At 46.3% G+C, this 23,424-nt stretch overlaps 1 protein-coding gene and 1 non-coding gene across 23 annotated transcripts in view; both read left to right on the top strand.

Moving 5' to 3' along the window:
- afdna (afadin, adherens junction formation factor a) overlaps window positions 1-21,602 on the top strand; it is a 74,723-nt gene extending 53,121 nt beyond the window's left edge. For 10 of the 22 annotated variants that reach the window (XM_035617105.2, XM_035617106.2, XM_035617113.2 and 7 more), the window contains 16 exons: window positions 1,048-1,113; window positions 1,317-1,390; window positions 2,876-2,994; window positions 4,125-4,328; window positions 5,006-5,097; window positions 5,297-5,491; window positions 5,752-5,902; window positions 6,203-6,623; window positions 6,717-6,970; window positions 7,065-7,276; window positions 8,082-8,261; window positions 9,485-9,523; window positions 11,115-11,249; window positions 14,821-15,370; window positions 19,362-19,446; window positions 19,670-21,602. In XM_035617105.2, coding sequence (XP_035472998.2) covers window positions 1,048-1,113; window positions 1,317-1,390; window positions 2,876-2,994; window positions 4,125-4,328; window positions 5,006-5,097; window positions 5,297-5,491; window positions 5,752-5,902; window positions 6,203-6,623; window positions 6,717-6,970; window positions 7,065-7,276; window positions 8,082-8,261; window positions 9,485-9,523; window positions 11,115-11,249; window positions 14,821-15,370; window positions 19,362-19,446; window positions 19,670-19,823 — 2,931 coding nt within the window. In that variant the 3' untranslated portion in view covers window positions 19,824-21,602. The remainder of the gene's footprint in view (window positions 1-1,047; window positions 1,114-1,316; window positions 1,391-2,875; window positions 2,995-4,124; window positions 4,329-5,005; window positions 5,098-5,296; window positions 5,492-5,751; window positions 5,903-6,202; window positions 6,624-6,716; window positions 6,971-7,064; window positions 7,277-8,081; window positions 8,262-9,484; window positions 9,524-11,114; window positions 11,250-14,820; window positions 15,371-19,361; window positions 19,447-19,669) is intronic. The other 12 variants (XM_035617112.2, XM_047328471.1, XM_047328475.1 and 9 more) reach the window with 8 other exon arrangements.
- A 1,360-nt stretch (window positions 21,603-22,962) lies between these two features.
- Window positions 22,963-23,045, top strand: trnal-cag. The gene has a single exon. It is a non-coding gene; the product is annotated as a tRNA-Leu (tRNA).
- The last annotated feature ends 379 nt before the right edge of the window (window positions 23,046-23,424 follow it).

Genomic DNA, 23,424 nt, shown 5'->3' on the forward strand with positions numbered 1-23,424 from the left:
CACACACAAACCAAACACAGACACACACACACACACACACACACACACAGAAGCTCTGGCTTGTACGTGTGTACTGACATTGACGTTTCGTCTTTGTTTGTTCTGCCGTTTTTTTGCTGCTCTGTCAAGAAAAGGAACAATATTTGACATTAATTATATATTTACGTTGGAGATTTGATTGTTTCAGCAGCGAATAGAAAATATAAAAACTCAAACGTTCCAGTTTCAGTTCTGCAATCGTGCAATGATGTGTTCAGTGTCGACATTCCGGAATAGCGTCGCGTATAAATGTGTTTTTAAATTCCTGCTGGTGCTGCACTGATGGATGTCAGTGTGCCGGGACGAGACCGCACAACATTTAAAAAGAATCCTCACTACGTCAGACGAGGCGATCGCGGTGCAGCTCACACTGTGATTAGTGTCCTCACCAGGTCGTAGCGCAGCGTGACCACGGCGAGACGTCTGCGATCAGGAACGTCACGGTGTCATAGATGATGTCACAGGGAAAGCCAGCCGAGGATCGTTTCCCCCCACGTTTGACCGATTTGAGCTTTGGAGTGGGTGGGATGTAAGACGCTTCCACACCGACCTCGTTTGGTCCGGACCGTCCGACTTCTCTGCTCAGTCAGAACCAGAAAGTTGAGACGACATCAAAAAGTGGAACAAACTGTAGCACGGTTGCGCTGATTTCACAGGAACACAGTTTCTGTGTGCGATCCTGTGCAGACTCTTGTCTGGTCGATGTAAAAAACTGACGTACTCCCGATTCATTTTCATGAACCAAATCAAGACGGAATACTTAAAATAATTGAAAGGGACAAGAGTGTTCTCATAACTTGTCGTTTTGACATATATGTATCAATAATTAAAATATGTGTCAAAGCCGAACAAACAGTGTGGTGAGGTATTTAGTTATGATGGTTAAAGGTAACGAGCCAGTGAATGCATTAGGTCAGTGAGTCACGAGACAAGAATATGTATGTTACTGAAAAACTTCACATACAGTAGATTAATATTAACCTCCTCTCTCTCTCTCATCTTCCTCAGGGTGCTGGTCAGGAGAAGTTGGGCATCTACATCAAGTCCGTCGTCAAGGGAGGAGCCGCTGACGTGGTTCGTACAAACACACACAAACACAATCACAGAATTATGAGGAGGAACCAACACACAGCTCACTTTCTCTGTGTTGTGTGTGTGTGTGTGTGTGTGTGTGTGTGTGTGTGTGTGTGTGTGTGTGTGTGTGTGTGTGTGTGTGTGTGTGTGTGTGTGTGTGTGTGTGTGTGTGTGTGTGTGTGTGTGTGTGTGTGTTCACACAGGACGGGCGTCTGGCTGCAGGTGACCAGTTGCTGAGTGTGGACGGGCGCAGTCTGGTCGGACTATCGCAAGAGAGGTAACAAAAACAAAAAGTTTTCGATCAGTACCGATGTTTTTTGACAGCTTCAGCTTTTAGGCCTCGATGCCCAGAAATCATAGTATATTAATTAGCATGTTGGAAATGGGGGAAATAATTCAACCAGCTCAGAAACACCAGTTGGGAAATGTGTGTGTGGCACGTGGTACGTTCCTCTTCATACGTCCAAACACTGACGCATTCACGGTCGTGCGATGACGAACCGCAGGTTTGATTTTAAAAACTTGTGAAAAAGTTTCATTCTGTCGTGACATTAAGAGAAAAGAAACACATACGTTGAACGTCCGCGGGTCGGAGGCATCTTGAGGCCGTTGTTTCCTCGTAAGAATTCCCAACGTGTCTGGAACTCAAAGAAAAAAGAAAGGGTGTGTTTGTTTTGGAAACCGCTCGGTGGCTAACGCCCCACACAGATGAATCCAGTTACTCCTCTCGCTCAGCGTGTCCAGGCCTGATGTAGAGCGTTCACTGTACGTGTGGCGAGAGACGCAATTATAACAGTACAGTGTCGCCGTCGTCCAATAACGTTTTTTTGCCAGCGGTGTCATCTTCTTCTCCTACAGGCCCCACCCAGCAGGTGAAGATTGAAGTACAATTCACAGACATTACATCTGTAGTGGTGTGTGCGTTCAAAATCTAAAAGCAAAAAAATCCAATCAAAAAACTCCTGTGATATTTCCACATGTGGATTTTGAGCCTGTTCCACATTCATCTGAGTTCCATCCAATCAAACACACGCGGTTCATTACCTCGTCTGCCCCTCAGCTGTTTAAAGGATTTGTTTAAAGCCCCAACACAGGAACATGTACGCACAATAACACGGGTACTGTGTGTGTGTGTGTGTGTGTGTGTGTGTGTGTGTGTGTGTGTGTGTGCGTGTGCGCGAGTGACAGCAGGATTGTACCCAAATTAAAGTGGAGTGAGTCTCTGGCAGTGTCACATATAATCCCTTCCTCCTCTGGTTCATGAGAAAAGTGAAATAAACAGAAACGTTACAAGTGATTTTTAATCATCATAACGACTCAGAGAAGAGATTTCATCACTCAGGCGTAATATAATATCTGCAGTGCAGCGGATACAGAGAGTTAATCAGCAGCCATAAGGACCATTGATAATTCACTTTCTTCCAGCAGGAAAGTCCAACGCCTTCTGATTCCAGCTCCTCAAATGTGACCGTTTTCTCTTTTACATCACTGTAAATTAAAAAGTCTTCATGTTTCGCACTGTTCTGAGGAAAAAAAGAATCTATTTGAAGGACGTCACTGTGGACATTGATGAACATTTTTTCAAAATAAAGAAACTTGTTGATGAACAGATAATTACATTTTTGTTATCAGCATCGAAGCTGAAACAACTTAAACGAAATAAATGACTCACCTCTGGTTTCAGTGTCATGTGAGATAAAAAAAACAACAACCTCTCTCTCTCTGTGTGTGTGTGTGTGTGTGTGCGCGTGTGTGTGTTCAGGGCGGCAGAGCTGATGACGAGGACGGGCTCAGTCGTGACTCTGGAGGTCGCCAAGCAGGGAGCCATCTACCATGGACTGGCCACTCTCCTCAACCAGCCGAGCCCCATGATGCAGAGAGGTGAGACACACGCACACACGCACGCACACATGCACACACACATGCAAACACACGCACACACACGCGCACACACACGCACACACACGCACACACACGCACACACACGCACACACACATGTACACAGGCACACACATGTACACAGGCAAACACACACACTAGCTTAGGATATTTTGATTGTCAACTAATTAAGAAAGCAAGAGGCAGAATAATGAATGATGAGAAAAGTTTTTAGTCGCAGCCCCAATAATACTTCATGGAGAAGTTTAATGGAAGTTAAATACTACTTAACATTTCGTCCTTAAACAATCGAGAACATTAAACAAAGCCTTAAATGAAAAGCCGTTTTATTAAAATCTCATAACTTTTCCTAAAACCCTGCAGAATTTTCTTGTTTGAGGGGGATCCCCCCCCGTGTAATGAATCAATGGACTATTGTTCGATCCACTATTAGTTAATGGCAACGATTTGTTGCTGGCGATGATGGAGGAGACGCAGACAGTGTCCAGACACTGTGTCCTTGTTGTAGACTGAAGGACATAATATAATGAGTGTTTGTGTCTGTGCATGAAGAGCCGCACACATTACGAACGCGGCTCAGGGTTCTCAGCTCGTCTGGCCGCCGCACCGCTCTTTGGAATGTGACCCCTAGATTCATTAAGAGAAGTCTTGGGGTCGGCCCTGTGGTCCCGGGAATGCGCGTAACATGGGCTGTTTCTCCCAAAATATCCCGCCGACCACAGTTGTTTTCCAGACTGCGCAGGCGGACGGGCGAAGTTTAACCACCGGTGAAGGACGCTGGTCATTCTTCAGGAAACTGGAACATTTTGAGTTTTATACGTAGATTCTCAGCGACGGAGACGATCGGAGCGGACACAAGGAACTTGGTTCACTGGCTCTGAGAACTTTGATTTCAGCAAGTCATTTTCTCGTAGTTCGAGACTCTCGTTTGTGAGGATTTGATGATTATTTTTTTGTGTTTATGTGATTGTACAATCAACATCTGTATCTTTAGGGAACTTGGCATCTGTTGTAATATACAATGACACTCGCGTCTGTTGAATTATCAAATTGTGTAAAAAAGATTTAAAATATTCAAAGCGTCTCTCGTCCCGCCTTTCGTCCCTCTCAGCGTCGGACCGCGGCCGCGAGAAGAACGGGAAGCTGCGACCAAAGAGCGAGGGCTTCGAGCTGTACAACAGCAGCTCCGTGCAGAACGGCTCGCCCGAGAGTCCGCAGGCCGGCTGGGACTCGTACCCCGAACCAAAGAAGATGAGCGGCGAAGAGCGACTCCTCAAGAACCGCGCCGACCACCGCTCCAGCCCCAACGTCGCCAGTAAGTACTTGCCGCGTACTTTCCTCCTAGATTTCATTTTCATTTTCACGAAATGTTGTAGCCAGTTCAGAAACGACTTTATTGGCCGAGCATGTGTGAACATACGAGGAACCTGACTCTGGTTTCCTGAGCTCTCACAGTGAACTGACACAGAATAGACAGGAACATAAACAAGGACGACAGAGCTTTACTATACAATGTGCGCATATAAACATATAGAGAAAAAAAATATACATGCTGTTCATTTTACCCAGTTATATTCTTTATTGGGAAATTTGCTCGTTTCCCTTTTGCTGCCTTTATGCTTTTAAAATCTGAAATTTTGAGAAAAGTAATTACAACTTTTATTATTTTATTTTTTTTCACTAAATGATTGCACTACACTTAAAAGAAAAATCATATTGAATCTCATCCATTATAAAACCAGTGCATTCAATCACTCATCACCAGAGCAGCACTCAGTTTGAGAACACATTTGACATTTTATCTCGCTCTCATAACATTTCCACCTAATTTAGGCAGAAATTATAATAAAATCCCTTGGACCAAATGAGATAGAAAAGTGGAAGTAGAAAGAAAAACTACAAGAACACTGGTGTTGTTCTTTAGAAATAAATCTAAAACTTTTTACTGAACTTAAAAAAAACAAACCTTGTCTCTCCTCCCTGCGTGTTCAGATCAGAGCCAGAGTCCAGCGGGTAAAGCCGTGTACCCCGGAGGACCCGGCACCAAGATCACCTCTGTCTCCACCGGCAACCTGTGTGCAGACGTGAGTAACTGAAGGCTGCTCGCCGTCGTCTCCATGAGGAATGTTCCGGCAGACCAGAGTGACACCAACACTCGAGGACACTCAGTGATCTAGACCCCAGACGAGGAATCATCTGTTGGGGTTTATTTTCCAACCAGCTGCGGTTCCCAACGGTGACACTTGACTTCTGTTTTATTTATTTATTTATTTTATTCACCAGGAGGAACCTTCCCCTCCGCGTCCAGAGGCCTACCCCATCCCCACGCAGACCTACCCCAGGGATTACTTCACCATCCCGGCCTCCAAGAGCCAGGACCGGGTGGTCGGCCCCGGGCAGGGGCCCCCGCAGCACTGGCAGGGCATGGAGGACAGAGAGCGCCTCCCCATGGTCGAGAACATCCACAACAGCATGCAGGTGACTGCGACTTCACTATGATCACATCGTACCTGTTTCATGAAATTATAGAAGTCAGGACGCTTAGAAAAGTTAGATGGAGTTAAATAGAAGCATTTGCATCTGTATCCTTCAACTGACTTGTTTTGTTTTTTAATTAATAATTCAGGGGATTGTGTTGGTTTTTGCTCGGCTTACTTTTAGAAAACAGCTTTTCTGAAATAAAAAAATTTAATAAAACAATCTGAAAATGTTTAAAACTCCGTCCTCTCTCCTGTCAGCGGGTCAACCACTCTCAGGAGGAGTTGTACCCTCCACCAGGGGTTCTGAGGCCAGACGAGCGCATGCAGCCCCACTACCAGCAGGACTACCAGCACCGGGATCTGGACTACCAGCACCGGGATATGGACTACCAGAGAGGGCCACCAGGAGGTGAGAGAGAGCAGGAGCAGCCAGAGTTTAGAGAGGGAACGACAGACAGAGATCAAGAGGATGAAAAGTTTAGCGCTCAACAACATCCAAATGTTCCTCTTGAATATATTATTATTGTCGTTGGATTTTGATTGTATAATGTGTAATAATCTAAAATACTTATGAAACGACCTGATGCTGAAAATCGGACAAAACAAAAAAAAATGATTTGACTTTTCATCCCAGTGTTTGCATCGGGAATGTTTAATATCTGTGGATCATAAAGGACCACACAGGTGACCCCTGACGTTGTGTCCGCAGGTGTCGGGGGTCCCGACCACTGGGCCCCTCAGCCGCAGGTGTCCTCCTCGCTGGAGTCGTCCACGTCCAGCCAGGAGCACCTCAACTTCTCGGCCTCCTCCTCCTCCTCCAACAAGGCCGGGAACCAGAAGACCGGGCCGGGCCGGTGGAAGACGCCCAACGCCCCGCACTCGGCGCCGCCGCCTCATGCCTCCCAGCCGCCGTCGCGCTCCGACCTGCCCCCTCCTCCGCCTCCGCCGCCGGCCGCTTACCCCGAAGCCTACGACCCGTACGACCCCCAGCCCGACCTGCCGCTGCCGCCGCCTCCCGCTGCCGTCTCCCCTGCGGCGGCGCAGCAGGCGGCCGACCGCAAGAAACGCGAGGAGCAGCAGCGCTGGTATGAGAAGGAAAAGGCTCGGCTGGAGGAGGAGAGGTATCTTCAGTGAGGAGATCACATGATACAACATAACACCCAATTATCACCCAGACATTTACTGAACACGTGATGATGATGACGATGATGTTTGTTTCTCAGGGAGAGGAAGAGGAGGGAGCAGGAGAGGAAGCTGGGTCAGATCCGGGCCAACCCCGTCATGCCCGTCCAGCCTCACAACAACGGCGGATCCATGCCTCCTCCTCACCACCAGCCGCCTCTGGCATCTGTGGCCCCTCCCCAGCCCTACCTGCCCCCGCAGCCTCAACCCCAACCGCCCCCGTCCAGACCGGAGAAGCTCGCCAGTCTGCCGCGGTCGGCCGTTCCTCCGCCCGCCAGTGCCTCCAACCCCCCCGGTAAACACACTTCACTCACCATCTTTTTTCTTCCAACTGCGCAAATACCCCCAAAAAATCGGTCAATAACGAGCTGCCGTGTGTTAAATTGCAGGAATGGACACGGTGATCCGGGATCTACTGCCGCAGCAGCAGCCGCGCACCATCGAGCGGCGGGACCTGCAGTACATCACCATCAGCAAGGAGGAGCTGACGTCCGACAGTCTGTCTCCGGACCCCTGGAAGAGGGACGCCCGCGAGAAGGCCGAGAAGCAGCAGCAGCTGCACATCGTCGACCTGCTGGACAAGGAGATCCAGGATCTGCAGGTGAGCGCGGGGAAAAAAGTGTTACAATCTGGAAACATGTCTGCGATTTCGTGCAGGCATGTTAAATTCACTAATAAATACATTAAATCTTGTGTTTAATTCATAAAAAAAAAAAATCTAAAGTGGAGAAACATGTTGTGGCTTTATTTAAATTTCTGACGGAAGCAGGCTAACGGTTTCCCCTTGTTTCCAGTCTTTGTGCTAAGCTAACCCACTGCTACATGGTATCAATCCTCTCATCTACCTGTGTATTAAAAAAATATTTCTCGCAGTTCTCAAAATATTAAACTATTACTTAATTTCATCCGAGGTGAAAGATGGTAATGTTTTTGTTCTTTAAGTCAAAAAGAATTTTTTATTTTTACTATATAATTTGTGTTTTAGATGCTTCGAAAAATTATTTTGAAAAACTATTACTATACGAATATTTATTCACGTGATTAGTTGAGAACAACAGACATTACAGACAATTAATCTACAAATATTTTTCCAATCAAATCACAATTGCGTCACTTTTTAGGTAAAAAATAAATAAATAGAAAGGCAGCCATCATAAATGTCAATTCATCATAAATTTAAAATATATTTTTGGTTTTTGTGCAGTTGGGGGCTTCACCTCGAACTCTGGGAAAACGCAATATACAATTTTTCTGATATTTTATGGACTAAAACATTTAATCTACACGCTCAGAAAAATGATTGTGTCAAAATAACCAGAGTTTATGCAATATATTCGATGCTGTTATGATAGTCGATATAAAATGCAAAACCTCCACTCCTCAACAACTTTTTTTTATTTTCCCAGGCGAAGCCGGAGAGGACGGCGGAGGAGAGCGACCGCCTCAGGAAGCTGATGCTGGAGTGGCAGTTCCAGAAGCGACTGCAGGAGTCCAAGCAGAGCGACGAGGACGAGGAGGAGGAGGACGACGAGGACGTGGACACCATTCTGATCATGCAGAGGCTGGAGGCCGAGAAGAGAGCACGGGTGAGACGGGCGGAGGAGGGAGGACGAGGGAATTCATTTACAGGAACGTTCAGAGGAATAAGGAGAATGACGGGGAGGAAGTTCTGTTTTAAGTTGATGGCAGCGCTCCCACGCTGAATGTCCCGCAATGTGCATCCGCAACATGCTTCTGTCATCGCTTTGCCATGCTGAGCTGCTTCAATCTGATTGGCTGATTGGGAGGGAGGCGGGGGGGTGGGGGTGGAGCGGGAGCGGGGACGCTGTTAGCGCAGCCGTGAGACCACGTTTCATTTTAGTCAAACATTCAAATGTCAAATCTAATATCCAGCGAATAGAAGTTTCCAGTTGAGTCGAACTTCTGGTGAGATTTAAATTGTGTTAAATTTTTTTTAACGTCTCTGGCTCTCAGCATCCCCACTGGATAATTAACAATGGATTTATTTGATGATTATTTTATTAGAACCGGTGCCTTGATTTATGTTTCTTTTCACTCAGAGCATCTTCACGAAGCTAAAGCACATTTCTGACGCTAAAATATGACAATGTCCGACTTCCTGGTGCTTTTTCATGAGTCGTTGACAGACTCGATGTGACGGAGGAGGCCGGATTCAGGTCCTGGTTCTGTATCTGTAGACGTTTGGTGGATGTTTTGTAATGAAACTTGATCTAATGTTTCTGTTATTAGATTAATTCATAATAACAGCGATAATTCACCCATTCAATTTCTTTAATTTTATTTTGCTCCCTTTTGTTGGATTTGTTCCGCAATAATTAATATGTTTATTTAGAACTTTATGAACTAGTTAATCTGGTAGTCAGACGATTTTGTACTGGACTTGGTTTATTTGTCCATGATCCTTAGATGATTGATTTGAGATTTGACTAATAGCAATAACTGATAAAACAGCTGAATATTTGCCGTGTAGTTTTAATCCCTATACTTCTTCTACGAAATTAAAAGTAATAAGTATACTTTCTTTATGTTTTAAATGAAAGGTGAGGGGAGAAGATGTGTTCAGGTGAAGCGGTGGTGTCGGGATCTGGACGAGCAGCGGATAGAAAACCAATGTTTTCACTGGACTGCTTGTCCTCCTGCTCCCATTTCTTATTTCTGTTTTAATCCTCGACTTTCTCCTGCCAGTTTATTTTATCCTTCCTTTTTTTAGTATCTTCCTCTCCTCCTCCCTCCTTCCTCCTCTCACGCTTTATTCTCTCCTTCTTCTTCTTCTCTTCCTCCTCTTCAGCAGCAGACTGCTGTCCCAGCTATCTCTGTTCTAGACTTGGTATGTTCTTCCTGTTAATGACGACCAGTTGTCCTCTCCCCGCCCTTTACATCACTTCCTGTTTTTCTGTCTGGGCCGCGCATCTGCCCGTGTTTCCTATCTGTCCCTCCCCCACCCATCTGGAGTGTTTTCGTTTACAGGAGGGGGGCGGGATTAGGGGGCGGAGGCTGGACTTGTGGGGGGGCCGTGATTGGCTCAAGAGAGGCCGTCCTGGGATGCTTCGATGTTGTTTGGCCGGGGGGAAGCTGTCCATCTCTTTGTCCACTCAAAACCACTGCTGGGGCGGTGGTGGCAAAAAACAAAATACTGTTTTTTGGCCAGAGCTGCAGGAAAACCAAAAAACCCGTCAGAGGTCAGAGCGACGACGTGTCAGCAGCGATGTTTTGAGTGAACACTGAGGCGGCGCCTGCATCACACAGGGCGTCCAGGTCGAGACCTGTGCATGAAGAGTCCTGTGAGCCACTGACGCTGCCTGCGCACGGGACACGCCATCGTGTTGTGGTGTCTATGAACTCATCCATCCATTCATCCATCATCCATTCATCCGTCTGTGACCAGCTGAGCCTCTTCTTTGTGTCCTTCTTCTTAAAGGGTCTTTTCACCCACGATACAAAACAGGCACTTTCTTACTTTAAAGCAGCGTTCAGACATCGCACTAGTTTTTCGGAGGGGCTGAATACAAATGTCAGAGAATGTTGCCCCCGACATTTTACAGAACTGTTCCTGCCGGCCCCATTGTGAAATCAAAAAATCAAATGAAAAAGAAATACAGCCTATATCTACAAAATAGATATACTGTAAGTCAAATAAATACATCTTAAGAAATGCATTTAACTTAGAAATAAATGAAACAAACTAATACATAAACCCACCATGATGTTTCCGCGTGGACAGATTCCACTCAGGTCAAAATATGTCCCCAAAAAAATGTCCCTCCCTTTTTTGTAATTTGGTTGAACTGACCCTTTAATCCCCATCCAGACCGGTGGACAGGGTCTGTTTGTTTCGTGTGTCACCACCACCACAATTCACCGGGTTTGTTTGTGGGGATGGTTAGAATATTCCTGCTGCAGCCTGCGGCTACTTCAGGTGCGCTTGATTTCTCCTCCCTCAAGTGCATTTCAAGTATCTTTGGGGGGGGGGTTGTTTGCATTGCTTTGTTCCCGTTGCTGTCTTCGCATGTAGTTGTTGCATGATAAGCTGTGTGTGTGTGATGCTATGTGTTTGCAGTGCTCGCTGCTCCTCCCTTCTGGAGCAGCCCTCTGAGACGAATCAAACCACCTCAGTGAACATTACGTGTCGGAGCAGTTACACAGAACCGTTCGATGTGGTCGTGTGTTCAGGGCTGGTGTGTGAATGAAACTCGATCCATGTCGTACTAATTGTTTTCTTGTTTGCATGTGTGTGTGTTCTCTCGGCCTGTGTGTGTGTGTTTGTGTGTGTGTGTGTGTGTGTGTGTGTGTGTGTGTGTGTGTGTGTGTGTGTGTGTGTGTGTGTGTGTGTGTGTGTGTGTGTGTGTGTGTGTGTGTGTGTGTGTGTGTGTGTGTGTGTGTGTGTGTGTGTGTGTGTGTGTGTGTGTGTGTGTGATCAGTTGCAGGACGAGGAGCGGCGGCGTAAGCAGCAGCTGGAGGAGATCCGTAAGCGCGAGGCGGAGGAGCGAGCGAAGCAGGAGGAGGAGAGGAGGTGGAGGGAGGAGGAGCGAGCCAAACGAGAGGCCGAGGAGAAGGTCGGTGTGATCACAGCTATAGATCGGGTGATATTGATATTTTATTGATAATGTTACTACGATATGAGCGGTTACAGGATAAAATACATTTAGTATTTTTCAAAATAAACTTCAGTGATCGATTTATTCATTTTCAGAAATAACTTCAGGAACTTTCAACAGAGAAAGGGAAAGTTATGTCGAGTTGAATGTATTGGTTTAAAAAAAAGAAATCAATCGATTACACCTGTTGTCTAATGTACATATTGATCAGTTCTTACCAGAGGAAACTTAACAGGTCTATTATTATTATTATGTAACGATTCCATAATGATAGTTAAGTCAACCAGCTTTGTTTAATCCACATATTTAGTTTAAAGAGAGAGTTTATGAAAAACATTTCTGTCACTTCTTGTCACTAAATGTAAAGTTAGCGACAAGTGAAGGCGTCTGAACATAAACTGTAATAGTCTGTGTTTTCATGTTTATTTACCCCAGGGTTATTTGGTAAATGTCAATTACTCTGTTTATCAGGAGAAAGGTCATAGAATATGTTAAAATATACATATTTTTTTAATCGACTGAGCGGTCTGATCTGGCGTCCACCCGCCCATCTGTGTCCCGTGTGTTAAATCAAACATAATCATTGTGACGTATCCACTGAACCTCAGACCTGATCAGACCGACCGGCCGTTAAAAAAACTCTCCGAAGGTTCCACCACCACATAAAGATGTTCAAAAAAAAGTAGAAGATTATAAACCCAAGTGTCTCAGAAAGGAAAAGTTTTTAAATAAATGATAATCAGGATACTTATTGACCTGTAGCATAATTATCTTTTGTGTTAGAGATTTATTGTTTTAACGATGTTATGATGCTGTTTAATGTAAAAATGTAAAAATGTGTCCAGTTGCATGTCGTCCCCCCCCCCCCACCACCGTATGTGACGTGTTGCCGTGTCATGTGATGTCATGTGCCCCCACCCACCTGATGCATGGGACTCCCATCGTGTGGTTGTTGTTGTTGTCGGTCGTGTATCAGGAATCTCATCTTGAGTTGTTTCCTTTGATTTGTTGTTTTTTTAGGGTTAGGGGGGAAAGCAGTTATGATTTTGTGAGGGTTTTGTTTATTTATTATTTTGTTATCATTTCCATCCAACATCGCATCAGAACCTGTGTAGGGAATGCTGCCAACCCTCCCACCTTTCCCCAACAACCACACACACACACACGAACACACATAGAGAGAGAAATCTACACCCACCTGCCTCATACCCGCCTTTCAGCCATCCATCCATCCATACTGTACTGTACTGTACTCAGAAACCCACTCATTCAAATCCGCCCTACGCCCCACGCACCACCCACTAATCCCCTCCCAGTTCCAGTCTCTTCAGATTCCCACTGGGCTCCGGTTCAACCGTCAAACGCAGTCGGGACACGTCCACAGCTCCAGAGATTAATGTGTGTGTCCTCAGAGGCGAATACGAAATCTGATCTGAGATCAGAGGCGTCGGGATGAGACCACGGAGCGGCTGGTCCAGATCCAAACACATTCCTCCCGAGCAGTAGATTCATGCCCGGGTGGGCCGCACAGTCAGAACCTTACCCACAATCCCTTTAGTGTAAACTGAGGACACACGGAAAACCATATGCACATGTGGACACACACACACACACACATACACACACACTTCACTGAGCGTTCGAGGGAAGAGGAGGAGGGAGTTGGTTATAGACAGGGTGGTCGAGGAGGACACAGGATTTTTTAATGTGGCGTGGACCAGTTGGGTCAGGTTCCCGTCAGGTTCCCGTCAGGTTCCCGTCAGGTTCCCATCAGGTTCCAGTGTCTCGTCAGGTTCCAGTCAGGTTCCCATCAGGTTCCAGTGTCTCGTCAGGTTCCAGTCAGGTTCCCATCAGGTTCCAGTGTCTCGTCAGGTTCCAGTCAGGTTCTCGTCAGGTTCCAGTGTCTCATCAGGTTCCCGTCAGGTTCTCGTCAGGTTCCAGTGTCTCATCAGGTTCCCGTCAGCTTCTCATCAGGTTCTCGTCAGGTTCCAGTGTCTCATCAGGTTCCCGTCAGCTTCTCATCAGGTTCTCGTCAGGTTCCAGTGTCTCATCAGGTTCCCGTCAGCTTCTCATCAGGTTCTCGTCAGGTTCCAGTGTCTCATCAGGTTCCCGTCAGCTTCTCGTCAGGATCCAGTGTCTCGTCAGGTTCCCGTCAGGTTCTCGTCAGGTTCCAGTCAGGTTCTCGTCAGGTTCCAGTAATGTTCCAGTGTCTCGTCAGGTTCCAGTCCAGTTCAGGTCAGGTTCCAGTGTCTTGTCAGGTTCCAGTCAGGTTCCAGTGTCTTGTCAGGTTCCAGTCCGGTTCTAGTCAGGTCCCAATCAGGTTCCAGTTTCTTGTCAGGTTCCAGTCCGGTTCCAGTGTCTTGTCAGGTTCCAGTCCGGTTCTAGTCAGGTTCCAATCAGGTTCCAGTGTCTTGTCAGGTTCCAGTCCGGTTCCAGTCCGGTTCTAGTCATGTTCCAGACTGGTTCCAGTGTCTTGTCAGGTTCCAGACTGGTTCTAGTCATGTTCCAGACTGGTTCCAGTGTCTCATCAGGTTCCCGTCAGCTTCTCATCAGGTTCTCGTCAGGTTCCAGTGTCTCATCAGGTTCCCGTCAGCTTCTCATCAGGTTCTCGTCAGGTTCCAGTGTCTCATCAGGTTCCCGTCAGCTTCTCGTCAGGATCCAGTGTCTCGTCAGGTTCCCGTCAGGTTCTCGTCAGGTTCCAGTCAGGTTCTCGTCAGGTTCCAGTAATGTTCCAGTGTCTCGTCAGGTTCCAGTCCAGTTCAGGTCAGGTTCCAGTGTCTTGTCAGGTTCCAGTCAGGTTCCAGTGTCTTGTCAGGTTCCAGTCCGGTTCTAGTCAGGTCCCAATCAGGTTCCAGTTTCTTGTCAGGTTCCAGTCCGGTTCCAGTGTCTTGTCAGGTTCCAGTCCGGTTCTAGTCAGGTTCCAATCAGGTTCCAGTGTCTTGTCAGGTTCCAGTCCGGTTCCAGTCCGGTTCTAGTCATGTTCCAGACTGGTTCCAGTGTCTTGTCAGGTTCCAGACTGGTTCTAGTCATGTTCCAGACTGGTTCCAGTGTCTCATCAGGTTCCCGTCAGCTTCTCATCAGGTTCTCGTCAGGTTCCAGTGTCTCATCAGGTTCCCGTCAGCTTCTCATCAGGTTCCAGTCCGGTTCCAGTGTCTTGTCAGGTTCCAGTCCGGTTCTAGTCAGGTTCCAATCAGGTTCCAGTGTCTTGTCAGGTTCCAGTCCGGTTCCAGTCCGGTTCTAGTCATGTTCAAGACTGGTTCCAGTGTCTTGTCAGGTTCCAGACTGGTTCTAGTCATGTTCCAGACTGGTTCCAGTGTCTTGTCAGGTTCCAGACTGGTTCTAGTCATGTTCCAGACTGGTTCCAGTGTCTTGTCAGGTTCCAGACTGGTTCTAGTCAGCTTCCAGTGTCTCGTCAGTAGACTTAGTCGTGGTGGCGCCTGTTGTCAAGTAGCCGTAGCGAGCAGCTGATTAACCAGTGAGCTGAGAGCCAATGAGAGTGCGGAGTACTAACAGGTTGTCCCTCCCCCAGAGGAGACAGGAGCAGGAGTACTACACTCGCCTGGAGGCCGAGCGGCGCCGGCAGCACGACGAGGCAGAGAGAAAGCTGCTGACGCCCGACGACCCGGCCGGTCTGTATCGGCCCCCGCTGCCCCGGGACTACCAACCCCCCGCCCAACCCCTCAACCCTACTAACAACCCCCCGCCCCCCCCACAGAGAAACACCTCCTACCTCAAAACCCAGGTCGCCTCCCCCGACACGCTCTACACCGCCAAGTTCGTCTCCTACGCGGGCGACGAGGAGGACGAGGAGGAAGGCAAGGAATACCCCCGAGCAGGGAGTGGCGGCGGCGGCGGGCACAAGCTGTCGGCGACCCGGAAGTCGTACGGCGACCTCCCTGCGGCCTCCGCCTCGCCCAATCACGGCCGGCCCCAGCCGCCGCCCACTGCGCGCAAGCCCCGTCCTCTTTCCGACGGCATCTTCCTGTCTGCCTCGTTCCAGCCGCCAGTCAACAACTCCAACAGTACAGGCCCCCCCCTACCTGCCAAACCCAGCTCCGTCCCCCCGGGGGGCTTTAAAGGTAGACGCCGCGAGAGGAGGGCGGAGCCAGGCTCCTCGCCACAGCAGCGCCCGCTCCAGCTCCCGAGCCTCCCTCTCGTTCACTCACCTCTTCGTTTACTACCCGCTCCTTCAGGGTTTAGAGCCTTTTTTTGTGTTTTTCCGTAGAGAGGTGTCTTTCCATTTCCACCGTCTTCACCTTTTTACCTTCCGCCTTTAAATGTTTGTCCAAATTTTATCAGTCGTCATTTATCACTTCATGTTTATTTATGTATATATATATATATATACATATATATGTGGAAATTTCCCTCCTTTTCCTCCAGTAAATCAGACTGTACTTGTTTTTGTATATTTTTTCATGTTGGTTTGTTTGAACACCCCCTTCTCCTTTTCCCCCAGTAAATTATTTATTCTTCCTTCAATCCCCCCGACCCCCCTCCCCCCCCCTCGATCAGCACTAGCGAACAGAAAAGCAATCGATAATCACGCCTCGCTGCAGATTGAGACCCATCAGAGCCGATCATAGTACTGTTGGTGTTGTCGCTCGCCGCCTCCTTTGTGTCTGGTTGGTTGCTGCTTTGGGACGGGGGGGCGTGGCCTGCCCTGCCCTGCCCCGCCCCCTTCCTGTCCTTGCCCCGTGGCTCTGCTTAGCGGTGTTGGCTTTTAAAGGGAAGGAGACACTCGCCATTGGCTTTTTTTTTTTTTCTTCTTCTTCTTCACGCCACTCGATTCAAAATAATCCGCTCATGTCACAAAACATCAGTGCTGTGCGACACTCACAGCAGCAGCAGCGTGTGGAGTGGACGGGTTCCTCTTTGTCTGCGGCTGTTTTAATAAAAGTCTCCGTCCAACTCAGACCACAGCGCCACCTGGTGGCTGTTGTCTGTTCAAGCTGCTTCTACGGTCAAAGTTTCCAAAGGTCGCGCTCGGGTCGTGGTTTCCCTCCAAAAGAAACGTGTTTATCTTGAGGACTTTAAACTTTAAACAGAAATGTTGTTTCAAGATATGAATCTTTGCTTTTCTCCAGGAGGAGAGGTTCAACACTCGAGGGGTCGAGTCGCAGACAGTCGGCAGCCACGTTGAACTTTTCCCTCCTTGCGACTTTTTATCCCAATTTTTTGTTTATCAAACAAATACCAAAGAATTATTTATCAAGAAGAAAACTGCGGTCGACATCTCCAGAAACAAAGTAAAATAAATACTTTGTCGTGTATATCTCCCCCATCGATAACTGACCAAGCTTCACGCAACAGAATCAAATAAAAAACCTTTTAACAAATTTCATCCATATCTCATGAGACGAAAGAGAAGAATCATCTCAAAATATGTCTAATTATAAAAACTGTTAATATGACTTCTGTTAAACCAAAATTCTCTTACGCATGAATAACATTTTAGAAGTTTGGCTTTTGGTTCATAGACTCAAATGTTTATCGAAGCGAGTTCCCTCGTGCGACAGAAGAACGTTTTGAACGTCGGCGTTTTTTTTGTGACGGCGTGAACGCGACACGCAGTTTGAGCATCCGCAGACAAACTGGGGCTTTGAACGCAGCACGGCGCAAACTGAGCAACAGGAAGCAGCTGAAAACGGCACCTTCATAATAAACCTCCACCACCGCCGCTGCTGCTGCGTCTCATCCAACATGACAAACTCCAGGACCTCGGGGGGGAAACCGCTCGCACTCAAATTCAGACCAAACGATGATAATCCACATCCCACTAACGTCCCCCCCCCCCCCCCCCATCCAACCCCACCCACCCATCCCACCTCCCTCAGAAAAAAAGAATCTGCATGTGTATCACACACACACACACACACACACACACACACACGTGTGCACCATGCATCACTGCGCTCTGGCTGCCAGCAGCTTCCCCCAGTAACCGGCTTGATGTCTATTGCTTTTTGACCGCAGCTCCCACCAGGCTGCTCGCTGCTGCTTTGATTCCCTCCCCTCAGTGTCTCTGCTTCCTTTGTCCCCACTTTGCTCGTCTCCGTGTCTTGGTCTTGTTCAGTTTCTTGTCTCGTCTCTCGTCAGCTGATCCCTCACTGGGCCCGTCAGTCCCGTGTCTCTGCTGCGTGACTCTGTCTCAACGCTGCAGCTTTACTAACGATAACACTACGACTGTACTGCTACAACTCCCACAGGGCATTGCGGCAGGTTCAGGTGACCGGGAGGAGTCGGGTCACCTGAGTCTCCCTGGCTTCCCCTGACGGGGCGACGCTCCACGTGTTCCTACGCGAGCGAGCACGAGGACGGACAGCTTGGCAGCTCCGGACGCTCGCGCGCGCGACTCTGACGAAAAGTCCTTTCTCGAAAAACTGAGATATTTTTGTAATCGGGATGAAAAACGAAGGAAAGCCACAGAGGAAGAAGTGATTCAATTCATCCTCAGAGATGTTGGACCGCTGCAGGAAAACAAAAACATAAACTTGAGTCCTTTTGTTTTGCCTCCACTGGCGTCCAAGAAAGAAAGAGAAGCGTTCACAGCCTTTGAGGAATCCGTAAAAAAAGCCAGTGGATGAAAAACAAAACATTGTGAATCTGAAGAAGGTTTTTAGCGGCGGTGCCAGAAGTGTAGGTGTCCGTCTCTGTTGGCTCCGACAGAGGAATGTACCCGCCGTCACTTTGTTCTCTGCCAGTTTGTGTTTGTGTGGTTTGGGGACTCGTCCCGATCCCGTCCTCGGAAATAAAAGAACAAAACAAAAAACCCCGACCGAAAGAGCCGCGGAGCTGCCAACTGGACGGATCCGTCACCGAGTCGACATCTGAACTGAACCAGCTGAAACATCCGGACGTGTCACAACCTGAGGAGAGCGGAGCCTCTAATGTTTAATGTCCACAACCTGAAGTCAGAACCTGGAGTCGCCTGGTGATTCAAGTGAAAAAGACCTAAACCAACAACCGGTCTACGTTCTTACTTACAGATTATTATTATTATATATATATATATATAATTTTTAAATTTCTAAAAACAGCTGGAAACCCTCGTTTTTGAGGAAAGCCGCTCGTGGAGCAGGATGAACTGGTGCGTTTGGTTTGTCAGGGACGATTTGACACATTCGGTGCTCGAGTTTATTTGAGTGTATTTATTGTCACAGTAGACAATAAACTACCAAAAACTGCGTAAATATCCGCCGCAGGAACTTTCCCCTCGGCAGGAACTTCAGGGAACACGGACTCACATAAAGTTCCGTGGAAATCTTTTTTTATTGATAAAAGTACAGGAACCTTCGACTTGAGGCCTGATTGGTCGAGAACAGCAGGTCAGTCATTTTACTTGCGGTACTTTAAGTTGAAACAGTCCGCGGTTGGTTTTGGTCTTTTTGTGAGCTCGTTCGACGGCAACAGAAATATAGAATTGATTTTTACTGAAGTCAAAACGACTCTGTAATCTGCAGACTCTTGAGTCGAGTGGTTGTGAAGTATTTGGACAAATCTTCAGCTGGACAGTTTATGAAAAGACAAAGTGACGCACGTGCAAAACTGATTAACGTCTCCTCTGGGGGTCAAAGGTTGCGGTCCTCGGCGACCTCGACCTCTGACCCGACCCTGACACTTCCACAGACCGACGCCGCTGCCGCTGCTACGGAATGGCCCTTTAACAGCTCGTCGACGCTCTGCTCTTTCTCTTCTCTCGTCTCGCTGCCGTAGTCTGATGAGATCTGATGGTTTCTGCCTAACGCCTCTCCACAACTCCTTCCTTCCTTCCTTCCTTCCTTCCTTCCTTCTGCTTAGGCTGGTCTGTGGGAAATAAAGTGCCGTCGACCTGAGAAGCTGCTGGGTACCTGTGACCGAAATAATGTTTGGAATCATTCAAAGTTTTTTAGCCTTTCTGAGGGTTCCTACGATTCAAAGTATTTAAAAGAAGGTTTAAATGTTAAACGTCGTCCGTCACCCAGCAGCTTCCGTCTCGGGTGTTTTCACACACGAACAGAACGATGTTCGAACGATGCTGACTCTTTTTTTTTGCCTCCGTCTCCGCCCGTGTGATTCCCAAAAAACCAGGATTTAACTCGTACACTGGAAACTCGGCAGGAGTTGTAGGATCGGGAGAAGTCTACAAGGACCCGCGGGACAAATGGACGAAGAGGTAAGAACCCTCGTGTAGATTTAACCTGGTGAAGCCTGCAGAAACTCTGGATTATAATCTGTGTGTGTGTGTGTGTGTGTGTGTGTGTGTGTGTGTGTGTGTGTGTGTGTGTGTGTGTGTGTGTGTGTGTGTGTGTGTGTGTGTGTGTGTGTGTGTGTGTGTGTGTGTGTGTGTGTGTGTGTGTGTGTGTGTGTGTGTGTGTGTGTGTGTGTGTGTGTGGCAGTCAGGAGCAGGAGAACTCGAACCCCGGCGGCGCTCCGGAGAGTCTGACCTTCAAGGAGCGCCAGCGTCTCTTCTCCCAGGGGAAGGAAGTCTCCAACAAGGTCAAGGCGTCGCGCAAACTCATGGAGCTGGAGAACGAGCTCAACACCAAGTAGAGCTAAGCCCCGCCCACCCCCAACACCCCCCACCCCCAGCGCCACCTTAACACCGGCGTCACCACGGTAACTCCTGGGAAAGAGAGAGAGAGAGAGAGCGGCGCTCGCTTCCCCCCCCCCCCCCCCCACCGCCTGCCGTCTTTATTTTTTTATTTTAATCTTCCGATAACTGGACCACTCACTTTTCTTTTGGGACGTAGCTATATCGTTGCAATAGGAGACGAGACGTTGACGGCTTCAAACTTTTCTTCCCCTCATTAACGGTCTGTCGAAGATGTATAATGATAAAGCACTGTAAAAAAAAAGTTTTAATTATATCTAGTGAGAATTTGAGAATCACACCACAAGGGGGGGCGGGGGGGATTTTTGTTTGTAAAATGTTTTTTGGAGGGACGGAAAAAATGTTTATTCTCAATTTTAACTTTTTTTGTTTTTGTTGTTTTTTTAAATACCCCAAACTGAAATATGAACAATTTTTATGGTATAATTTTAATTCTCTATTTCTGCATCACGTCGTCTTCACACTTTTAACTCCTCCACCGCTCCAAGTTGAGGCTCCAGGCTGGTCTTCATTTTTTATTTTTTTTTCTTGTTTTGTTTTTTATTATTACAAATTCTCAGTGAGTGAAAACACTGTTCTTTCATTCCGTAGCAAAGGAAGCATGGGATTTTTATTATTTTTTAATTTGTATTATTTTTTTTTGTGATGTTTTTAGATGATAAAAAACTCTTGACAGATTCTCCAGAGAAGGATCTTTAAAAAAGTGCACAACATTACTGTAAATATTCGGGTCCACGACTGTCTCACTCTTTTACTACTGTTAGGAACCTGCCCGGCGACTAAAGAAAACAAAACAAGGAAGTTGGCGACAACAGGAAGTTCGGCCAAAACTCTGGACTCGTCTCCCTGCTGCTCCTCACTGTCGGTGGAGTTCAACTTTTTTTTTTTAAATGTTTCGCCCCGAACCTGAGGTGACTTTAGATTTTACTCATTTTTTTTTGAAATCCTCTTTTTTGCGGAGTTGTGTGAAATTAATTTTTGACTGATTTTAACATAAAATTCAAGCCAGGAAGAGGAAATTCCTTTCACTCACAATGTGATTCATGTTGGTTTTCACAATGATAATAAAGAGAAAAAGAAAGAAAAAAAAAAATGAACCCCACTCTTTTAAGTCCTTGCTCCTTTTTTTGCTTAACAGATATTTATTTCAAAACTTTGTGGACGAATCAGACTTTGCACAAAAAAACTTTGTTTTAACGATTAAATATGTTTCAGCAAACAGTTTTTTGACGAGTGGATTTACGTTCGGGGACGTTTTGGTTCTGTGGATTGAAACGTTTGTTTTTCCAGCGTCACAGGACGGAGAAGCTTCTGGAGTCGGAGGCGTCCGGTTGTTTCCAAGGACTCGAGTTGAGGTTGTGATTGTACAAATATACATAAACAAAACTTCCATAATCATATTCAATGTGCCGCCGCCGCTCTGCTGATGTAGAAAAGGAACAAACCCAGGTTTAAAAAACAAAACAACAACAACAACAACACTGATTAGTTTCCTCTGCTGCTGTTCGTCTGAGTGACTCCATCCTGTCGATTTATTTTAAATTTTTGAATAAAAAAAGAGGTCCGACATGACAAGATAATAACTGACCTGTTAAAACTAAGACACAAATACAGCAACAGCAACGACTCCTTTTTAGGTTTGAAAATGAAATGAATCAGTTAAATGGTTTCATGTTTAGCCTTTTGTAAAATCATTAATAAATACCGATTTTTCAACAGTGCCGGCTGAAAGTGTGATCTGTGTGTTGACGTGGAAACACGGTGATTTGAGCTTTGTACATTGGTACATGATCAAACATTCATGCAGCTACAACTGATTTATTGTGCTTTTCTCTGTTGGGTTGAATAACAATAAAAGTTTGAAGAGAAAAACTGTCTGGGGAAAAAAAATTCCAGGGAAATTGTCAAAATTCTTGACAGAAAAAAAAACATGAAATGATTTAAGATATTAAATGTGGCTCAGATTATTTTTTTGCAGTGTAACTTTAAAAAAAATTTCTTCCCAGATTTGAGCTGTGGTTGACTGAGTCTTTTCATTTGTGACAATGAGCTGAGTAAACTATGGTTCGGCTATAAATCCAAATATTTCTTTTCTCTACTGTCAGTGCTGGGAGGCTGTGGCTCAGCAGGTGGAGCAGGTCATCCAGAAGGTCGACTGTTCGATCCCCGGCTCCTCAGAATCTGAATCCTGCATCTTTGGAAACTGAACAAAACCCAAAGTTTTGAATAGTTTTCTGATTGAAGAATCACTACGTTTGTCGTTTTCCATTTTGATTTAGTCTTCATAATCACGCAGTACTATGATCAATAACTATATTATGATTTAGTCATATTTTCAGCCAAGCCAAAGTTCTATTATAATTTGTTTGACTTTCACGACAGGGGGCAGCGAATTACGGCACCAACCCCTGTTATCATTCTTGAATACGCGAGTGGCAAATAATGTGAATACGTCCTTTTTTCCTTATATTCTTATTTATTTATGACTTTTAACTTGTAAACAAAGTAAATGTCACTCATCCTACTAATCATCCAGATGATCCACGTGTCTCCGTCCCAGGCTGCGGACAAACCTGGTCGAGTATCAACATTGTAAGCTTCTTTTTTATTTATGTTACCTGACATTATATTGGGAATCTGTTTTGGGGCCTCAGCAAAATGCTGTGATTTTAAGTTGGGCTTTTGTTGTGAAGGGCAGAAGCGGAAAGAGAGAGCGGGTGCGCTGTTGTGTTTGTTCCGGTAAAAAAGTAAATAAAAGTAGTTCCGTCTTGTTTCACGCTGGTTCCGACTCCGGTCTCCGTGTTTTTATTTTCCTACATGATTCATTACAGACGCAACAACAAACTGTCGGTTACAATATTTTATGCCACTTCATTTTTTATAATTGTCGTTTATATTTTTTTCCCTCGTACGTCGAATAACAGCCGCTGTAAGACTCCGTCAAGCGTGACGTCATGCGATGACGTGTCGTCGGTTATGTTTTTCCTGTGGTGACGTAACATATCTTTATATGTCTCAATATCGTATACGTGCATGGCACATAAACCATACGGAATGCTCCTTTACTCCAACGCAACAGTCAGGATGGCCGAGCGGTCTAAGGCGCTGCGTTCAGGTCGCAGTCTCCTCTGGAGGCGTGGGTTCGAATCCCACTTCTGACATCAATGTTTTGCTTTTGTTCAGTCCGTCAACCTGATTTTACTAATGATGATGTGTTTATGTTCTAACGCTGCACTTTCTCAAATGTGGTGTTTTTTCAAAATGTTTTGTGAAATGTCATTTTTTAAATGTGTGAATTGTTTTTTTTGTTTTTGACCGTCGGGCCTGGACGTAAAATATATTTATAACCATTATATTTGAGTGAAATTCATGTAGAAAAGTAAGGCACAAACATGTCAAAAACGTCATACTATAATTAGTAAGGCATAAGGCAACAATCCCAGTATGTCGTAAAAATGTCAAATTATTATAGGTCATAAAATCAATAAAAACATTTTTTAATTTGGAGACAGGCCGATTATAATGTCCATCTGCTGCAGG

Source organism: Scophthalmus maximus, chromosome 18 (genome assembly GCF_022379125.1).
Source record: "Scophthalmus maximus strain ysfricsl-2021 chromosome 18, ASM2237912v1, whole genome shotgun sequence".
NCBI classification, from domain to species: Eukaryota; Metazoa; Chordata; class Actinopteri; order Pleuronectiformes; family Scophthalmidae; genus Scophthalmus; species Scophthalmus maximus.